This window comes from Amaranthus tricolor, chromosome 1 (assembly GCF_026212465.1).
Source record: "Amaranthus tricolor cultivar Red isolate AtriRed21 chromosome 1, ASM2621246v1, whole genome shotgun sequence".
In the NCBI taxonomy this organism is placed as follows: Eukaryota; Viridiplantae; Streptophyta; class Magnoliopsida; order Caryophyllales; family Amaranthaceae; genus Amaranthus; species Amaranthus tricolor.
The window spans coordinates 15582605-15605468 of NC_080047.1; the positions used below are offsets into that span (position 1 = coordinate 15582605).

A 22864-nucleotide genomic window follows, 5' to 3' on the forward strand; every position below is an offset into this window, starting at 1 on the left:
CTGCAACATGTCAGGATTATAACTTTGATGAGAAAAGAAAGGAAAGAAAGAGAAAGGAAGGAGCGGGAGAAAAGGGAAGAGAAATGAAACGAAAATAATTCTTATTTGTTTAGGAGGTAAGGGAAAGTGAAAAGAAGGAGATGAGAGTTTTCCTTTTAAATTTTTTCAACTTTAAAATAAATGATATTTGAACAAAAATCATGCTATTCAATCTCTTCAAATTCTTCCCCTCTCATGTAAGAATTGAACTGGTCAATATCTTCGCCAAAATAAAAATCATAACAGAAACCACAAAGTGATTAGATGCGACTGAAATAAGAAAAATGAATTGAAATGGATCAAACAGAAACTGCAAAAGAAATATCAGATAGCAAGTGGAAAATTGTACAAAACAAAATTCCCAAAAGGAGCAGAGTTGAAATGACCTGAATGCCTTAACGGTGACATCGTTGTGTGATCATAGACCAAGGAGTACTGAACAAGTCACAGCAGCTAACTGTTTTTGGGCAATCATCCTCAACCCTGTCTTCCTCCTTAAAGGAGGAATCATACTGCTCACCGTTCTTGGACCTAGACCGCTCTTCTTAAAAAGCTTCTAGATGACACAATAATCAACAACATTTAGGCACTTCTTAAGCTATCTTCATCTGCGAGATACTCGAGCATCACTAATCTGCGCACAGACCACTCGGAGCTCGACCCCTGTAGAAAAATCAAAGTCTTTGATACCAGCATTCTTGGAGTATTTCTTGAGGAGAACAGAGTGAAAATAATGGAGCCTTAGTCATCCGTAAATTGAACATAATTTTGGATGTAAGGAGAGGGAGGAAGACAGCTAGTACACGCCATTGCCAAATCAGTAGGTTGAATGTAATTTAGGTGAAGGACATTTACGAGAATCAATTTTTAATTTCGGAGAGAAAAATAACAAGTGATTTTCTTGGGATTTCATAGATTGAAGATGCTTTTCTTGGGTTTGGCATTGGACCCCTTGGCTTTGTATGCTCAAGCTTGTTGGTTACTGATACGAGGCTCGATGGCTCAATATAGGCACAACAGGATCTTCAAGGTCAGAAGTACCTACGTAAACCTCCAAGCGACAACACAATACCAAGACGTAAAATCACTGAAACACAACAAAATGATAATATATAGGGTCAAAATAGAGGGTAATAAAAGCCATAAATATGGCAAAATTTCATCATGTTATCATTGCGTACACGACAAATTCATGAGCAAAAGAGAAATCACAACATAATATTTTCTAATTTCTTCTACTTCCTAAGCCCCAATTTAGTAGATCTAGTTATACATTCATCTATGTTTAATACTGTCTCCAATGGCCTCAAGCTGATCAAAGCACAGATAGACAACTTATACTGCTTCGTTCTTCACCCCGATTCCCACATGTTAAGTGGCAAAGAGAAATTTCAAATCAGCTTCAGTTAATTTCGACAGAGCGGCTGCCGATCCTCCAACAGTCCTGCACATCAGCTTTTAGATATTAAAATTAAGCTCTCTTCTTACATACTTGCATTTGAATATGCAAATATGACTCACCCTTCAAATACTAGTTCTTTCTTCTCTTGCAGCTTCAAAATTCTTTCCTCTATGGTATTCTCTATTACAAATCTTATAATCCTGAGTGAACAAAAGCACAGATAAACTTTAAGAATTGTCTGTTATGTCGATATGTCTATTTCTTAATGACAAAATCATGGGCTACCTTATTGGTTTATATTGCCCTATTCGATGTATCCTATCCATGGCTTGACGCTCTGCAGCAGGATTCCACCAGGGATCCATCAAGAAAACCTATGATTATAGAAGCGAGAAGCTTGAGCTCATTAAAATAAGATACACTGACGATATTCAAGCTAAACATATTCACACTAATCAACCCAAAATGACAAATGAAAATGTTTTAATAAAACAGAAATAGTTTAAACTTGTATGAGTTTCTTACATGTGAAGCCACTGTAAGATTGAGGGCAACACCTCCTGCTTTCAAGCTGATGAGAAAAATTCTGCAACCAGAGTCCTCATGGAATCTTTTAATTGCATTATCCCTAGCAGCAACGGTCATAGATCCTTCCAAAAGGACGCAAGTTATGCCAGACTGTAAATTATTCACCAACCATTGTGAAAAAGGAAGTAAAGCCAATAAGAAAGCTAACATTTGAGGAATATCAAGAGCATTTACCTTTTTCAGAGAATACATAATTAAATCCAAAAATGATGTGAACTGGCTGAAGACGATCCCTTTTGCAGAACCATCTCTCTCAATCATGAATCTGATTTCCTCCCTCTAGATTTACAGATATGTAAAAGGGCATTAGCAATGTTACTGCAGAGTGCAGAAGAATATTGATATACTCAAATAAGACACATGATGAATACAAATCACAGTCCACAGAAACAGAAGCAAAAAAAACCTTGTAATATTGTGTCAATTAAGAGAAAAATCTTTTTTCATTTTATGTTGAAGCAGTCAAGATACAATATTTCCATCGATCTTCAAAAAGGTTGAAACATTGTCAGAAGCAACTAAACTTTTGATCAAAACAGAGCCAGTTATCAGTGGTTACCTTTTTCAATTAAGAGTCTTTACACAAAAGCTGGAAACAAGAAAACATAAAAATAGGGTAACAAAGAAATAGGAAAATCCAGTTCAAGGATTCTGTATATACTTTTGCATAATATTTAGAATTACAACAATATTTTGATATTGTAGAGAGAACAATGTATGCAATTTTCATAGACTACTGAAAGAAACAATGTCCAGAAAATTTTGCAGCTTTGGTAATAATGGAGGATTTTGCTTGTTTTAGGAACTTGCGTCCCCGTTCATGATTACAGTTTTTAATAGATACACAATCTAGTATTTATTGCAAGATCACAAGTCACAATTGTTAGTAATCCTAATTTAAACATTAGGCAAATCTAGTTTGGTAATGAATCTTGGATTCTGTTTTTAATTTATGATATATAACATCAAATCAAATTGCTAAATTCCTTGTAAATATTGCAAAAGATAAAATAAGAAAGAGCAAGTAAAATATACCAATGCATCAATCTTTGTGCTTGTTTGAAAATCATCAAGATGTACCCTGTTCAAAATGCTTGAACTTCTAAACCCTGCTAAAGTGGTTTTTGCTTTCTGGCCTCGACTCGAATTTGAAGTAAAATCAGCAGTAAGTGGTTTTGAACAGGATGGGCACGAAGTTTGCCCCAGGGAAGAAGAATAATCGATGAGGCACACTCTACAAAATACATGTCCACATGATGTAACCTGTCATTATAAAAAAAATCAGGAGATACACTTTTTAAAAAGTTGCAATAGAAAGCCTATATGCACGAAAACTGATCAATTATGAACTTTACTAGAAACACTTGTGGATAATTACACTGAACCATACACGAAACTGAAAATTTCACTTTTGACCAAAAGTGAAACTGACCAAACCAACATGAAAATGTGCAATAATGCTAGCGTATTTCATACTACATAAAATTTGAGTGACCGGAATGTAACCTGATACAGGAATAGTTTCCAAATCTATTCAAAATTGCGCCAATAAGCTTAAAAGGAACTAGAAGAAAGGCAAAGTATCCACTGCAAAACCCCACATATCATGCTAGATTGTCTTCCTGTCACTTGCCAACACTTCCCAGAGATTTGTGTCAACTATTTAAGTGAGTAAATATACATACATTTACAAATTATATATACAGTATACACACACATATGAGAAACGTGACTAAAAGGAACGGAGGAGAACAGAAGGGTGAGAAGTAATTGTACAGTGTGGCCAAGGTCATCAATGGGAAGGAGGGGCCCACCCTGACAAAAGCTCACTTTAAAAGAAGAAGAAAAGGAAGTAATCCTTTTCCCAAATGCCATCAGGATTCAGGAGAAATGAATAGTCACATTATGAATTCTATGTCTCACCTACTATTGATCACGTGTCAAGGTATGATCATCACTCTAATACTCCACAGTCCTTAAATAAATATTACCCTTAGCCCACCAAGGGGGAGGGTAACGAATTTCTGATTCTCAAATACTCACAAAAAATCATAGCATTAACTGCTATGATCTTCTTCACACTAAGTGGTTCTCTAAGAACAAAGAATATTCGAGTAGTAGAGTGAATCTCACATAAAGACCTCAAGTCCACCCAAAATAGACATTCATTCCTCCGCATTCGAGATTCAAGGAAGCTAGAGTGAAATCCCCTTTGCTACAAAAGTAAAAACTTCGGCATTGGAGAATGGGGTTTCTCCAAATCCACCCTGGGTCATCTCACATGTTGTGCAGGCAAGTATCAACATTCTGTTTGGAGCAATGACTTTGAAGAATCCCAAACATCACATCCAACAAAACACTTTGAAGCTTGTCTCAACAAGTCAATACCATCCTACCCCTCTAAAGTGGATAGGAACAGTAATAATGTCAAAATTTTTTCTTTCTGAGTTTATAAGTTGTTAATTGAGTTGGTGGACGTTAAAATGGTAAAAGAAACATCAGCACATTTGTCACATACTTAAAAATGCACATTGAGTCCAAAAAAATGTACCAAAAAATCCTTATCATCCTTCAAATTCAAGGATGAATACGGTCAACGATCCGACAAGTGTGTTTGAGGTAAAATAAAGTGTCAGGCGAAGAATTGCTTCTTGAAGAGTAGATCAAAGGAAAGTGAAATTTCTCGGACACGTCAACCATTAGATTTTCCATGTGAGCTTCAAATTGTCTAAACTTGTCATAGAGACTTGCTATCCATTCTTAATAAATGAATCAAAGGACTTAGTGCCCTAAGGCTGGATTACGTTGATTGGTTTAGATCCCTTAAGCTACAGTGTAACACAGATCTAGAGAACCATAAAACACAACCAGATTCAGAATGGTAATCCAATAACTCGGTCACATTGAATAATCCAGTTATAGCTCAGTATAGGAGACAGTTCATTTAGTGTTTCCCAGGACTTTGATCCACCAATAACTTAACAAAGTCACTGTGGATTTATTATTTAAGGTTATCAAAGCTTACAATTATAGCAGATGTTAGACAGAAGAGGGTAATTACTATGTACAAAGCCTTACACTTTCATTTCACCAATCAAAAGAGCAAAGAAACATAGTTGTGATAGAACTCATCATAACAACCAAGTGGAAATTAGATTATACCACAGGATCCTCGATTGGATCATGACAGATGCCACAAGTTTGTTCAGCAATATCAGTTTCTATCCCACTTTCACTCTGAGAACTATTGGCGCGAGAATATACCACAAGATATGGATGATCAACAGCCTGCACAGATTGAAGCAATAGATACACATTATATCTGAATGATTGTATCATAATTCCATCATGATTACATTGTAGTGACGTATTCACAAAAGGATCAACTCAAAATTCCAAAGTTTTCAAACTTGTGCTATTTCAGGCAGCTAAACCTCTGTGAAATTGTGATGGCATATTCTAAGTTCTTTAAATTCCATCACATCAAAACTTAAAAAGGAATGATAATTTTGTGATGTGATTATGATTGCATAGCAAAACACTATTTCTAGTATGACACGTACAACCATCGATAAAAATTTTCGGTCGTTGATGCATTTGCGGAAACAGTTGCGGTTTCGCGGAAAACAGCAATAATGGACTAATAATGCAAATTGCTGCCGATGCGGTGTGAATTTTTGGAAAAAAAAAAAAAAGTCACATAAGTGGTGTTTTGAACTTGTAATTGCACTTTTGTTGTTGAACTACTATCATTGTGCAATAATATGCCCATAGCTATTATAATTGCACTATATGAGGTACTTTAAACGGTACTTTAAACGGATGATTAAGTAACTTTTTAATTTATTTTTAAGTTACTCAACTTATTAGTTAATTATTTTGTTAAATGCATGAAAAAAGACCGTTGTCGCGGATGCGTTTGCGAAAATGGTTGCAGTGTCGCGAAAAACGACTATAACGATGTAATAATGCGAATCGCAGCCAATGTGAATTTTTGAAAGAATAAAAATTATATGAGAGTTTTGAACTTTTGATTGCATTTTTGTTGTTGAAATACTATTATTATACAATAATATGCCAATAACTATTACACATACACTATATGAGGTACTTTTAGTGTATAATTAATTAAGTTATTAGTTCATTATTTTGTTTGACAACTAAAATTATGAGTAAGTATAACTTAAGTGATCTTTATAATAAAAGTTAATGGGTAAAGAAATTAACCGAGAGACAAATAACATAGTAAATTGTAACAGTGACATAATACCCTAATGGAGGTAAGAGTAAGGAAAGAGATATGAGGAGATGAAGGGACATAAGAAGAGAGGAATATAATTCCAGAAAAGTTGCTTCATCTCATACAATTAGTTAAGTGTGGCAGTATTGAGTCAGATTCTCAAGAATTAACAAAAGTGGATTGCTCTCTGTTAAAAGGCCCAATTATGAGCAAAGAGCAGAAGATCCTCAGGGAGTTATTAAAAGAAAATGCAACAGGTTCCAGTGTAATTTTGAAGATATCATAAATAAGGCCCAGACTTGTCTTTCCCCCCTAGTTGCTTTACTTAATAGGCTTCACTTAATGGGTTGTTGCCCTAAAGAGAAACTTACCTGCCGCAGACGCGTAAGTAGCACAAAAATATGAGCATAATTATTCATCACGGTGCCTTTGTTAGCATATCTGAGAGCAAGGGAAAGATATGATAAGCTCCCAACCACTAACTATAAACAAAGAAGTATAAAATCTACAAAGAATACATGTTGTAAACAAAACTTAATACATTAATGGGCAAAAAGTACAATACATGTTGTAAACAAAACTTAATACATTAATGGGCAAAAAGTACAAAAACTAACACCAAATAGAGAATTAGAAGAGGGATAATCCACTTTTATAGTTTTCTTGCTAAAAACTATTTATTTAAAAGAGCATCTATCATAAATTTAAATCTCTAAAGTGAGCAGCACAAGACCCTAAGACAAGCTACATTGACAAACACCAAGTCATATGAGAAGGTTACATTCAAACAAATTAAATATACCAATTCACCACAACATAGAATGACCACAAAGGTATCACACAAAAACAAGCATTGTATAGAAGAAAAATTAATCTTAGTAGCAACGTGCAATATCTTCCAAAAAATACTCTACAAGAATAAAGGGAAAACTCTAAACTTCGATGAAAATCATAGCTACCTCCAAATAACAAACAAACATAGGCACACCAAATTCATCATTGACTTCACTTGGAAACACATGAGATGACATTTTTGAGCATATCACATAGTAGAAAAATGCAGTAACGGTAGCGATCGCGGTAACAGACATGGTGATGTGGTATCGGACTTGGTGATGCGGTTATTGTACCACCAAATATCGACCTAAACAAAGAAAAATCGCTTGATGCGGCCTAAAATAAGGTTTTTTAATACCTTTATGATGTCGGTAATACCAACTCGGCAAATTTGAAAACCTTAGCGATACGAATGACCTTGTTTTTAGACTATGGCATATCATTAACAATCCTCTTACCTAATGCGTAAAAAATACCGTAGTCTTGAACTACACCTTAGCAACATAATTGATTGCACCCATAGGAAGATAAAATTTTAAAGCAAAAAGGCATTCAAACGATGGTATGAGTAGCCTAAATACTAGTCAATTCCACTTGTGTTGAATGTATTCCAAGCTCATATATAATGCCCCACTAATGCTTACTTGCCAATTTATCCAAGTGTGTTGGTCACTTGTTTTTTCATGTAATGTAACTTGGAAATGGTGCAATTTCTCTTCCTGATAAAAAATTTCAACCTTAAATCTGCCAATATTTGAATGAAGAAAAATTGCAAAAACCATGGCAATATTCATTCCTCTTCTGGCTTTTTACAAATATACCCAATACCATCAAGAAATCAATTTTTATTTTTTTTCCTAAATCAAGAAAGACAAGATCTTGTCTTTGGATCAATATTTATTTTTTCTTCGTGTCCTTTTCACTTTCAGATCATCTAGCCATATGAAAGTATGTACAAGGAAAGGAGTAATTTTCATGAACTATTTTCAAAAAATATATATATCTCATAGTTAGGATCAAAGCCTGTTACGAGAAGAAGATAATGATAAGTAATGACATACTCCAAATACTACCAAAATTAAATAATGCAAACCAGAGATAAATAATCAAGAATTCTTCAAAAGCAAACCCATCCACATAACTTTATATAATTTCGTCTACAATTTAGAAAAACTGAAACTAGCTATTCACTTACGTGTTAAATTGGGCTTGACTTTCAGTGTACAGTGATTGATAGTAATCCTCTTCTCTGATATCTAAGGAATCTCGCCTCAATGACAACTTTAGTGATATTGTCCAGAAAACCAAGGGATCATCAAAATCAAGCAAAAAATGAAGAAAAACTCACTTGTATTCTAGCAAGAAAAGAACTCACTATTTTAGGTGGAAGAGCAAGATCTGAAGCTCGACCAGTTTTTGTACGTCTCAGCAGAATGTTCCTAAGAATTTTCTGCTTCAGCAAAAACATAGCACGTTGTCCTCTTGTAGTGCTTCCATGCAATTGCATTGGTGTTGCCACATTCTAGCATAGTGAAAGAATAAAAATGACACTTAAATGGATTTACAAAAATTCCTAAAAAAGGGAAATGGAAGAAGGGATAGCACATATACTCTGTTCCACCAGCAGAAATGCCTAACAGAATTGTGAGTGCAGCTTTTACACTCTTTAGAAGAACTGCAGAATAAATTAAATATTAGCTGATAATTTAAAATATAGAGTGATTAAAGAACATTTAATCAAATTAGAAGAACGTAGCATGATAAGAATCCATAAGTCTCAATAATTTATCTCACCACAAGTAAGCCTAGACAACATGCATTTCCTAGCAAAAGCAAGCCTTTTAAGACATGAGCATTGCTTGTACAAAAGTACATCCTAATTGTACCCCAAGCATATTAGGACTTGATAACAGTATAAATAGATAATAGAGATAGATCAAAATCCTCAAGGAGTAATAGAGATAACAGTAGTTCAACTTACCCAACATCCAACAAATAACAGTTTAATAGAGATAATAGAGATAGATAAAATCCTCAAGGAGTAACTAAATCAATAATAATTCCCATAAAACACTTTATTAGTAATAAATTTCTAAATGATTGGCTGATTGACTAGCCTTCCATCTGCTATATAGAGAACTTATCATCTCCTAGCAGCCTTCCATATGAGTCAAGCAAGCAGCAAATAGCTTCACATTTTTAGCAAGTGAGGGACATTAATGCCAACTGAACATGTCCGCCTCTTTTCCCACATAAATATAATCCAAAGAATACACATGTATGTCAATGACAACAAAAGTAAGAAGAAAGAAGATATCCTCAAACAGAAATATGACACTTGATTCACCCATTGACTAAATTTTCTAGAGTCTCGAAAACTACAAACCCATTTGTTTATCGTTTTGGTCTTTCATTTTTAAAAATCTACGATTTTTCTCCCACTTTTCCCCATTTGGATAAATTTTCTCTTTTATTTAATCATAAGAAATTAGATTTAATTCAATTTTGGTCCCTCCCTCCATTTCAGAGCATGTTCTCTCTCAAAGGAATCATGATACCGATTATAATTAATTGAGAAAGACAATTTTTGGTGCGCTAGCAAGAAAAAAGAAAAAGATTGAAAACAAAAAAGGGATAGGAAAATGGATAATAATGGCAAGTAATATAAAGATAGATAAAAGTTATCAATAAGCTTGTTCTCTCTCAAAAGAGTTATGAAATGTTAATACAATATTTCTCATGATTTTCCCATATTCTACCTTCAATCTATAGACTCCTTTTAGCCCTTTTTTACGAAATTCTTTTTGGCCCACATAAAATTGAGTTTTGACTTTTGTTATAAAGTATATTCCTAAAAGATATCTAAATGACATTGTGTCAGCATATTCCTTGCAAGTTGCAACCTTTTTTGTCTTTTTGTTACTTCCTCTAATACCGCTATTGTATCATTTTGGGATAGATTGCCTTCATATATTACAAATGCAAAATAACAAAAACTATAGAGATACATTACTTCATAACTTTTTCCACCTCATGAATAATTCTTACAATGTTATCCGCTAAAATTACTAGCTATTTCCTAGTTCCCAGCTTGCCCCTGTATTGGCACCTAGGCTAAATGAAAAGTGATTTGATGCGTTAATGTCTTATAATCTTATTATATTATATTTTTACTGTTTTTTGTTTTTGCACCTACATTATAAAAATTTTCAATTCACCATTAGCTCATACCCACTTTAAGAATAGAGGTTGAGTTTCCACAAATTGTTTACAAGGAAAAGATAAAGAAACTATGCTCTTACATGTAGTCAAGTGTCATGCAATCACAATCCTTGCACAAATAATGTGAGTATGGAGCAATTTGTAGAAAGCGAACCTGCATATTGAGGCAAGCCAAACTTATATAAGAAACTACAACCATAACCAAAAATTATACAGAAGAAGTTGTATGCCATATTGCAATTTTAATAAGGAGTCATATAACTGAAAGTAAACAACCAGTGAATATAATTCCCCAACACGATTCTGAAGGGGTGTGCCACTAAGAGCCCACTTGTATGAAGACTCCAATGCAAAAACTGATCTAGCAGTATTACTATGTCTATCTTTGATGGAGTGAGCCTGCTTACAAAGCAACAAAAAAAATAATACAATCAATTAATGATATATAAATGTTTGATATAATGAACATGTAACACTACATAAATTTTAGGCACAATCACAAGAAAATGAATTCTAAGAAAATAAAAATGAAATATATACACTAATTAAACTCATATTAGAATTCAATTAAGAGAATCGTATGATCATCATTACAATACTCTATCATTAATCAAGACAAGTAGAGTTTTCTAAGCTCCCAATATTGGTGTTTGTTAGCTGCCTCACCGAATCCAAATTCCTATAAATTCATTTTAAAAACTAGTGTCCTATATTGGTGTTTGATACCGTGTGATTGTGATTGTGTCAATGTGTGATTGTGATAACTAATGTGTGTTCAAACACATTATGTATTCAAAATAAAATGAATTAATCAAAAGTTCGACTAAATTGTGCAACCTCATCCTCCAAATCATGGATGGACCTTTGAATGTAAATTGGGAAAAGCTATCTCAGAGAAAATAGTTAATAGTGATGATAATTATCAAAAAAAACAATAAGCCATCTAGAACTATATGTGAGATCATCACCCTAGTTTAGAGTAATGGGTTGTGGTTAGGTTTTAAAGTATGGAAGAACCAACAAGAGAGAGAAGGTGGTTGGTGAAATAATGAAATCAAAAAGTCTTGATCCTTGTTTTAGTACCAATGACACTTGTAATCAAGGGGCAATCAATAAAAAACTCTTTGTCATTACAAGAGCAATGCCGTATGCATAGGAACCCTAATCCCCCTAGGCAAGAGCATTTTAGTGGGATTAGAGTAAAGAAGAATTGTTGTTGAAGGCGATGGCAAGTTGTGAAAGAAAAGAGAACATAAAGGCCAAAGAGTGTAGTTCGTGGTTGGGAGAATTAGCAAGAACTATCTTATCGTCATTATCTTAATACCATGAAAACAAAAATGGGGACATTGATGTTGCTAGGTACAAGAATAAGGAATGAGAAGAAAAGGGGAGAATCAAAAATGGACCGCTATGAATTTATCTGTAGTATTAATTGTTTAGAGAATTCCAATAATACATTGGACCGTTTGTGTTGATTTTTCTAAATTTCATCTTTAAGAAATTCAAATCAAACAAAACCAAGCAATGTAACATAAGAACAAATCTAGAGAAAAAAAAACATAAATTTATTACAATTACATGAATTACGCATGAATCAAGGTATGGCGTACAATCAGCTAGATAATCTCTATACAAGTTTACAACTGCAATGCACGGTATCACGACGTACAAAAATTCAAATATATAAACTTTTAAAACTAAGAAAGTTATACTGACCTCATCCAATACAATACGCTCCCACTTTACAGAGTGCAAGGGAGACTTTAAAATATTCACTTCAACACCGCCAACATCCTCCTCTTCAGATTGAGTTTCCGATTCTTTTACTCGATTGTGCACTTTACGATTCTCCTTTTGAGCTAGCTCATCATATTTTCCACTGATATCAACTTCACTACACTTTTCAAACATTTTATATTGGGATTTCTTTTTCTTTTTGTCTTGCTTAGACTGCTTCTCTGTTCTAGATGCATAAGGCCCACAATAATATTTGAGATGAACAGCCATCTTACGTTCATAAAAGCACTTACCACACCATTTACACCTTTGCTTGGGTGGCATCATTTTGCGATAATCAGCCTCTATAGTGTTATAGGTGGTTATTACAAAATCAAATTCAGAAAACTGCAGAGAATTCCTCGCTCTCTTGGGCCCTTGGTAACACAGAGCCTTTGTGCTACCAGCTAAAGTAAATCGCTCAATCTCCCTCAGCCATTGATGTAGAGCAGACACAGGGCAGATAACAAGGGTGGAATTGATTAGAGGCAACTGAGAAGATGACCCAGGTGACGACAGAGATTCCTCGGCTCCATTAATTGCACGACGAATTTCCCGTTTAGCAAGCACAAGTGCAATAGCTTGAATTGTCTTCCCCATTCCCATCTCATCAGCAAGGATCCCCCCTCTAATCACAGATTCTTCTTGTTTCAAAGCCCAAGACAGCCACTCCTTCTGAAACCGCAACAATGGCTTAAGTAATTCGGAGGGTTCTTCATGCATTTCACCACTTGCATTGTCCTGCTGATCCAGATCATGTTCTCTGTCAATATAATTATCAATCCATTGTTTATGCTCTTCTTCCCATACCTCCCATATCAATACTGGTTTCTCCTCCCCATTCTTCTTTTTTTTCTTTCGCTTCATCATCTCAGTCGGATCAACAAACTCAAAATCACAAACACCAAAAACTTTTTGGGAATCTGGCTCAATTGTGTGTACAACTCCAACATCAGGCTCTTCACTCCTCTTTTTCTTTTTACTGACTTGTCTTGTTCTTTTTGAAGAAACCTTTACTGTTCCAGAATCACTTTCACAATCATTGTCTTCTATGCCACTATCAACCAAATCTTGTTGCTCCATTAGTTCTGTGCGTTTTTGCAAATATAACAATCAAACAAAAAAAACAGATAATTAAATCAATAAAATATACTACACGTTGTTTTCACTAATTCAAATTAATGAGAATCATTAGATTATTACTGAAACAAAGATTCCAATACCAATCTAATTTTTTTTTCATTACCACATTCACAAGTAAACCTAAAAACAAACTGATGAATAAGTAAATTGCATATATACTAATACCAATCTACAACATTGAAAACCCTAACATCATAAATTGGCTTCCTCCTAAAAGGGTCCGGAAGGGTCAAATGTAGCAACCCTTACCCGTGAAGAAGTGCATATGATTTTTACAAGTCATTTTGATATAGCAGTCCATTATATAATACAAAACCAAAGAATATAAATCTTTAAACCCATTAAGGATGAATAAATACAAACCGATTCCAATCTAATATAAATTTCAACATATTCAACACAAACTTCACAAAAAATAGTTGAAACACTAGACAGATGAGTACGAACATTCACCATAAAAGAAGAATCTCAACAGAATTACATTGAGAAAAAGAACATACCATCAACGGATGGCTCTGGGAGCAGACGATTGGAGCGAAGCTGCATTTGAAATTGTAGAAATTAGGGTTTTAGTGATCAGAAGAAGCGAAGAGGTGAAGTGAAGATCAACTGCAATGCTGAGTCATGTAAACGTTAGTACGTTACCACTCGTCCAATCCTCATACACTTTTTGGTAGAAGAAACCAACTAAAATTTCTCCTACATTCCCGTTTTGGTCGAAGATATATATACCAGTTAAAACTACCCCCTTTCCCGGTCTTTTTTATTTTCTAATTTCTATTTCATTTTATACTTTTACTTTACTTTATAATGTCACTGCGATATACCGTTTTATTAAAATTTTCGATATATTTGTATAAACAAAAACTTTAAAAATTTATGGCTTTATTTTAACTATTTTAAAATATTGTATATTCATGTAATAAATAACATTATAAAGATTTTATAAAAAATGTAAAAAATAATATTAAATATATTTTTATGATTTTCTAATACATTTAAATGATGTGACGTAAAAAACTAAAAAATCAATCAATATGAATAATATTATAGTCATATTTAGAAAGTTGTAAAATCAAAGATATAAACATTACTGACATATAAGCAATTTTGAAAAGTGATGACATCAACAATGTTTTATTTAGTATTAACTATAGATAGATAGATTATTTCTATTTTTAAATAATAATTTTTATTTCTATTTTTAAACAATAATTTATCATGTTTTTAATTATATTTTGTTTCCCTTATTTTGTATTATTTTTATTTTTATACACAGGATTCATCACAATTTTTTTAGTTTCATTATATTTTACATACTTAATTTAATCGAGACAATTCATTATCTCTATTTAATAATTACCAAATATTCATATATTTATCAAAAAAATATTATATTTCTCCTTACTAATAGTAATATCTAACAGACAAAGGAGTATGTCATGACTTTTTTTCGCCATATGATCGTTAAAAATAAAGAGTTTGTTATCGGATCCTTTTTTTTATTGTGTTGACACCAATTTATTATTATTGAAATTTAATAATTGTCCTAAATCTTTTCTTCCCCTGTAATCTATCTAACTCATCTTTAAAATAAATTATATCAACTCAATTTCAACATTGAAATAATATAAATCGTTAATTTAACCACAGAAATCTCAAAGTAAGCAGCAATTTAAAAATTATCGCTAAATTTCACAATTGAAAAATTGCAAGTCACAAAATGTGTGCGGCTACGCGCCCTACTTTTTTTAATAAATGTTTTTTATTTTAATGTTATTTAAAAAATATATATATATAGGACTTTGGTGTTAACAAATTAGACCATTCTACAAGATTTATTACAAATATACAATTTGAATCATTATATGAATTGCATATTTGGGCGTACGAGAAAGCTATTATTATTTTTTTGTGCATCTTATAAGTAAAAGGAGGATCATTTTTCAGTGAGTCTTTATCTACGATGTCATCAATATGGTAGGTTTAGAGGTCAATTGCATGATTCAAATAATGCAGCTTGACCAGGATAAAGAACTTAGGCATTTTGTTTTGTCTCCATTTTGCAATTTTCTTTTTAAGGCATATTTTTGGACTTTCTATTTATTGCGTATTGTCCCACTCAGCATGGTTATTAAAATCGCAATCATGATCTACGATTCTACGATTTTATGATTCAAAAATAAGCGAACGATTCGAATCGAAGGTAAAATCGTAAGCTGATAGAAAAATCTTACGGTTCTAATTAATATAAAATTTATAGAGGTAGAATCATAACACGATTTTACGATTCTATAATTTAACGATTCGATTCTATACATTTATTTTTAATTTTTTAATTTTTCTCATGTACTAATTTTTCTTACAATTTAACGATCCATCAACATAATTTTGAAAAATAAATTTCTTCATCTAGGTATGAAGATTTAATTACATATTTTTCTATTTCATTATTAAAAATGAAGTGAATGAAATTTTAATTGATATACTTAAACTTTGGAGGTGAATAATTATGACTAGATAGCAAATTTAAATTTATTGTAGAATCTTACGATTCTACGATTCGATTCTACCGGTCTGAACGATTCCAAGTAGAATCCCGATTTTAACAACTTTAGTCCCACTACTGTTGTAACACCCCGATATTTTCCCGATATTTTTCTTCCCGATATATTTAATAATTCACTAGTAATATTATTTCTATATATATATTTTATTTATTATTGGGCTTGGTCATGAGATTTGCAATCCTTTTTGGCAATTAGAATTATTTGGGCTCAAACTTTTCCTTAGCCCATTTTTTATTTTCAAAAAAAAAAAAAGAAAATAGGAGGGACTCTTGGTGGAGCTTGTAACTCCCTTAGGGTAATGAAGGATCAAGGCATTAATCTCATATAATTAACCCTTCTTAATTCCTTAATCATTTTCATTTTGACATCCTTTCATTTCTAAAGTTTCTAAGGACAAAAAAAAACATATCCTTTCAAAATTCCTCCTAATCCACATTCCTAACTCTATTACACTTGATCAGTAGGTGTTTTCCTTTACAATTGTAAGTGTAATTCTTAATCTATGTTGATTCTTAAGTTTTAATTTAAACTTCTATGATTATTATATGTTTTATCTTATAATTCATGTTTAATTTAAGAGTTTAAAATTTCATGTATGATTTTGGGATGTATTTTTCTATCTAAATTGATGAAGAATGTTTCTTTTTAGAGTTTTTAGATATGCATATATGTGAAGAATAAGATTAGTTTGTGTGATGGGTAATTTTGAAATTTATATATAAAAATGAATGTTCATGTAAAAAAAAATGTGTGTGGTTAAAGAAATTATTGTTGAACAATGAATTTAATCTCAAAGATGGTTCATAAGAATTATATAAATTTGGTCATTGATATTTAATAGGCAATGTACCATTTGGAATTCATTTGTTGATGAAATTTTGGTGAATCCCGTAGGGTTATAAAAATGTTAAAAAAATCTGTTTTTGGGACACTTTTTGGCTTGAAAATAGGTTAAAAATACTTAGAGTACATTATGAATTATGAAAATTGGTACCCGGGGGTTTTGACGCCTTCCGGACGCAACGGTGAAGTCGGATTTTCAATTTGACAGTTTTAAGTTGAGTTTCTGGACAGGTTGTATAGGCTGTCCTGTTTTGTGTATTTACCATGTTATAGTATGTGATGGATATTCATGATTGTGTGTAGTATTCTAGGTATGGATGTGATTGTATATGTGTTATGGATAATTTGAGGAAAATCTGTATGTGTGCTTATTTCCCGAATACGATTGAACCTTGTAGGAAGTCGATTCGTGACCGGGAATTGATTAAGACGCTTGTGAGTTGGTTATCTTGCTTAAGGTATGTACACGCAGCGTGGTTCGCATTAGTCCGATGTATCATATAATAATGGTATACAAAAGTAAAGTATGGATATATAGTACGAATAATGTTATCTTTCGAATCAATAATTTTTATATATTGTTTTGATAAGCAGAGGTAGTATGACCTCACTAACTTTAAAGTGGACGTAGTATGACGTCAATTGGTGGAAATGAATTACTCGCGGTTTATGAGGGCATTATGAGCCACCGCGGGGGTATGCATACTTAACCATAGGCACCGAAGTAAGGCGAGTGTCTATGGTAGAGACTTGCTTAGGGGTTAGCTCCCCCTAATGTATTGTCTCACTTATGGAGTTTGGAGTGTACCGGCAGTATGGCTGGATAGTACAGCAGTATGGCTGACTAACCTTTACATGAAAATAATTATTCCTAATAAGCATGATCGAAGCGTAAGGTTCTGTAAATTCTCAGCTAATAAATTAAAACTTTCTCTTATGTTATTATTTATTTGGTATGCGACGTTTGCTGACGTGTACTTTTGGTCTTAACGACCCTGCGATGATGTTGTTTCCTATCTGGGCAATGACTAGCAGTAAGTTAAGTTGCAGGTCTGGGGAGTGAGGATTGACCCTCGAAGAAATAAATCTTTAGAATATAGAAGTTTGACAAGAAATAAATCATTAGAATTTCTAGTTAAGTTTCATTTGGTTTTTATGAGGTGATTTTCGTTCTCAAGTTGTAATAAGTAGATTTAACTTTTCGTTCTTATCCGCTGCTAAGAATTTCTTATTATCTAGTAGTTCTTAATAACGCTAATAGAACTCGATCCGCACGTTTTCCTTAACTTCAAAACCGTTTTAAAATGTTTCTAACATCCCGGTTTGACTCGGATTATAGTTGCCTTGTTTTTAAAAGGTCATCTTCTCTTTCCGTACGACCCGAGTTATTCTGAGATGTTACAACTATACTTAGTATGTAGTATATTTATTCTAGGTCTATATACTCTAAATGTTCAACAATCCTCCCCCATTTAGAGTATAACCGGACCTCCTTCTTTTACAATCTAAGTAAATAATCCCGTTTCATGCATTAACATTAATGTCCCTACAGATTGAATTAACACCTAGTATAAAACTCTTTACAAGTGATCGAACTAGAATGATGTCCCTACGGATTGAATCAACTAGCCCATCCAACCTCCTAAAGGTTAAATACACATAAAATCAATAGCACATAGTCATTTACCTTGACATATTATAATGGCCATGTCCATATCTATTCATAAGTTTTTCATGGTCAATATGTTAATCCCGACTACATGAAGCAGCCAAAATTATAAACGTACATAGGTAGCTTCTCTCTAGGTATACCATATCCCCGCGACTGGATATCACCAAGAGCTCTTCAACTCTTGACCTAGAGAACTTTATTAGACGACTAACACCTTGTCATCACGGTCCAAAACAACTACGGGTTATTCATCCTTGTTACTTACAAAGTCTAAAAGGATTTTTACGACATTGAATTCAAGACACAATGCTACTTGTGTGTGAATTGGGACTTTTCCTTAAAACTTTATTGACATAATTTGATTGCAATTGACGCTTGTTCAATTGAATCCTTACTCATGGCCTTAGTGAAAAATCAGTCAAATTGAACTTATTGTTCACATAATCGAGAGTTATGACCCTATGTGTGATGAGTCCTTGCACTAGGTTGTGCCAAAGAGCAATATGACAAGACTTATCATTGTACACTTGACCATAAGCTTTACTCAAAGCCATCGTGTAATTCGTATGATATGCCATCAGTGATATTGACTTTGGCAACAAAGGTATCTCAAACATGAGATTCCTTAACCACTCCACTTCATTTGCTGCTGAGGCAAGCGCAAAGAATAATTCCGCAGACATAGTGGAATCAGCTATACACGTTTGTTTCTTGCACATGAAATGACACCTCCCCCGTAAATAAACACCCTACCACTAGTTGAAGAGTTATCCTCTTCATTAGTGATCCAACTAGCATTGGAATAACCTTCCAAAACAGGATGTTCACCACTGTAGGTTATACCATAATCCATGGTTCCTTTTAAGTATCGCAATACTCTTCTTATCGCCATCCAATGAAGGTGACTCGGGTTGCTTGTAAAATCTACTCACTTTACCAACCTCAAATGCTATGTCTGGCCTTGTACATGTCATAGCATACATCAAAGATCCAATGACCTTTGAATACTCCAATTGTGAAATTGGTTGTCTGGTATGTTTTGCAAATCAAATCCCTATTCCATGGGACTTAAGACTAGGGTCATTTCTTTCACGTTAAACCTATTAAGCACTTTCTCAATGTAATGAGATTGACTTAGCTTAACATCTACCATCTCTTATGATCTTAATGCCTAAGATCACAGCGGCCTCCCCCATATCCTTCATTTGGAAGGATTTAGACAAAAAATCCTTTCTCTCTTGGACGTGTACTAAACTGGTACCAAAGACAAGCATGTTATCCACGTATAGACAAATGATAACTCCATTTTCTCGGTTATCAAACTTCCTATAAATGCATTTATCGGTTTGATTCAACTTGAATCCAAAAGACAATATAGTCACATCAAACTTTTTATGTCATTACTTTTGTGCTTGTTGAAGTCCAGACAATGACTTAACATGTTTACACACCTTGTTCTCCTATCCTTTTAAAACAAACCCTTCGGGTTGTTTCATATATACTTCCTCATCTAGCTCACCATACAAGAATGCGGTTTTCACATCCATTTGATGGATCCATCTATTTGATGAATCTTGAAAAGATAGATCGTATCCGATGCTACCAACAATTGAATGGTGGTTGTCCCTGCAGCGGGTGCATATGTATCAATGATCGATATGAAGATTTTGTCTAAAGCCTTGTACCACTAATCGCTTCTTGAAATCATCAATAGTTCAATCAATCTTCATCTTCCTGCGAAAGATCCACTAGTAACCGATAGATTTACAAGTTGGTCTAAGATCTACTAATACCCAAGTATTATTTTCCAAGATGGATTGCATCTCATCATCTATTGCCTCCTTCCAAAAGGCATTGTCTTTTGATGCCATTGATTCACTTTAAGTCAATGGATCTCTTTCCACATTAAACAAATATGGAATACTAGAAGATATTTTATCTCTAGTACCTTCGACCAAATACACATGAAAATCTTGTCCAAAGTTCTTTGCTTTTCGTTGTCTTTTGCTCTTTTTAGGAATAAATTCAACATTTTATTCTTCATTTAATTGTTGACTTTCATATACATCTAAAGGGTTTTTTTGTTGATTATCATCAACACTTTCTTTAGTACTAATTTGTAGATGCTTTTGCCTACTCAATAACGAGAATTTATTCTCATAAAAAATGGCATCCCTAGACTCAATAATTGAATCTGTCGATATGTAGTCATTTTGTTATATTACATTGAACCTATAAGTTTTATTATTTTGGGCATAACCTATACAAATGCATTCTAAACCTCATTCACCGAGTTTCTTTCTCTTGTTGCCGGGCACTTTCACAATGGCCCCACAACCCCTAACCTTAAGGTAATTTAAGTTTGGCTTTCTTTTGTACCAAAGTTCATAAGGAATTTCCTTATTGGTTCTAAATGGAACCCAGTTAAGAATGTGATACGCCGTCAACATTGCTTCAACACAAAATCCTTTACTCAAACTAGAGTAGGATAACACGGAATTCACCATCTCTTGAAGAGTACGATTTTTCCTCTCTGCCACACCATTTAATTGTGGTGCGTATCAGACGATTGTTTCATGAATTATGCCCATAAAGTGAAAGTAAGATGGATCATAGTATTCTCCTTTCTTATTCGTTCTAAGCCTTTTAAGTTTACATCCAACTTGTATTTCTACTTTGCTTTTGTAAATCTTAAAAGAACTAAGTACTTCATCTTTTGCGTGCAACAAGTACACATAACTAAATTTTTAAAAATCATCAATAAAAGTAATCACATATTTTTTATTGCCTAAAGATGGTATACTATAAAAGTCACATAAATCACTATGTATCAATCTAAAATATCAGATTTTTTTACTACACTTTTAAATGGTGTTCTAGTTTATTTTATTTAACATGCATGTTTTACAATTATATGATTGTTGTTGATAAAAATGAATAAGATCATGCTTAGACATAAATAAAACTTACTAATAAGGAATTTCTTTAAACTTGCATCGTCGGCCATATATTTGTCTTCAAGAGCACCCCACAAAAGTTTGGCAGACTCATGAAATTGATAGACATCGAAAAAAGAATCTTTAATACCATTCAAGATATGTCCACGACAAATGAAGTCGTTGTCCCACTTGTTGCTCTAAGGTTCCACCTTTCAATTAATCTTGTAACAACCCGACTTACCGTTGACTGAATAAACAGGGTCATCACGGGTTTTATTTCCTAAGAAACTTAAACCACACTTCCAAAACTTGAGCAAAAGAGTCACCAATTCTTTAACGTAACTAACTCGATTTCTTATTTTTGCCTTTTATCCTTCCCTTTGAGACCACTTTGTACCTTGTATTTTTAAACTTTGTCCCACTACTATTTGTAGTATTTGGTATATCTTAGGGATTAATATAAACTAAATGTTCAACAAGAACAAAATGAAGATATGGTTGCGACAACGAATTCAAGTCACTCGAGAACTAGATATTTGTAGGAGGCGTGAGTGTACTTTCCTATTGCAATATTTCTCCCACAAAGGTGCTTGGGATTATGATGAAATTTACAATGAGATACAACCTACACAACAACTTTCTAACATAAAGGAGATTGCAAGCGTAAAGACCAGTATTGTAATGAATTATGAACTTTGATTATGATGAAAGTTAATTACTCTCTCAATACATGTAAAGAAGAACAAGAACAAAGAGAATTTCTTAAGAAGAAATTAGAAATTGCTCTGAGAATGGGATGGTATATAATGTCCCTTGCATACTCTCTCTATTTATAGAGTGGAGTATCAACCAATGCCTCTCTATGAAACAAATGTGTTTCTTCAAACAAAGCCTATGAATCAAAAGGATGATTCACCAAACCTTATTAATGAAACATGATGAATATTTCATTTAGAATTAACCTCTAAATAGATGTTAAAAACCATTAGTGATGATTGAAGTCAAGCAACACTAACAAAATAAACAAACCAAACAGCGAAATAACAGAATAGCAGCAGGCGACGAATCGCCGCCAAAAAAGCTGACTTGACTTTCTTCCCAAAGTCGACTCGACTTTGGGCTCTGTCTCAAAATTGAACAGTATAACTAAGCAACGACTTGTCACTTATGGGGATGACAAGTCAGCATTTTCTTCTATCTTCATTTTGCGATTTTCCTTTCAAGGTATATTTTTGGACTTGCTATTTATGACATATTGTCCCACTACTATACCTAGTATGTAGTATATATATTCTAGGTCACATACTCTAAATGTTCAATATTTTAATGATGAATTTAAAATGTAGTTAAATTGGGAAAATTTTTTCTATGATGTTAATTCCTATTACCACCAATTGATGTTAAAATATTGATTTGGTGAATGACATTACAATTGGATACTTTTGAGATATGTACTTGTCGGAAAGATTTATGATCATAAAATAAAATACATTATGCATGTTTGATTACATGATTGTGTGCTCATGGCTAATTATTAAAATATATTAAATAACTTAAAATGAAACACAAAGAAAATAAAGCTCTTATATTTAT

General features: G+C 33.2%; 1 protein-coding gene across 1 annotated transcript; it reads right to left on the reverse strand.

Moving 5' to 3' along the window:
- Positions 1 to 710: 710 nt before the first annotated feature.
- On the reverse strand, positions 711 to 13993 carry LOC130805681 (DNA repair protein RAD16). The gene is made up of 15 exons (XM_057670465.1): positions 13748 to 13993; positions 12045 to 13192; positions 10605 to 10727; positions 10409 to 10482; positions 8718 to 8781; positions 8482 to 8628; positions 8302 to 8387; positions 6641 to 6710; positions 5192 to 5317; positions 3065 to 3292; positions 2204 to 2308; positions 1967 to 2119; positions 1727 to 1815; positions 1561 to 1641; positions 711 to 1483 (listed from the first exon to the last, which is right to left on the reverse strand). Exons 1-15 carry the CDS (start codon positions 13791 to 13793, stop codon positions 1411 to 1413), a joined length of 2613 nt encoding a protein of 870 aa, XP_057526448.1. The 5' UTR covers positions 13794 to 13993; the 3' UTR covers positions 711 to 1410.
- Positions 13994 to 22864: the final 8871 nt, after the last annotated feature.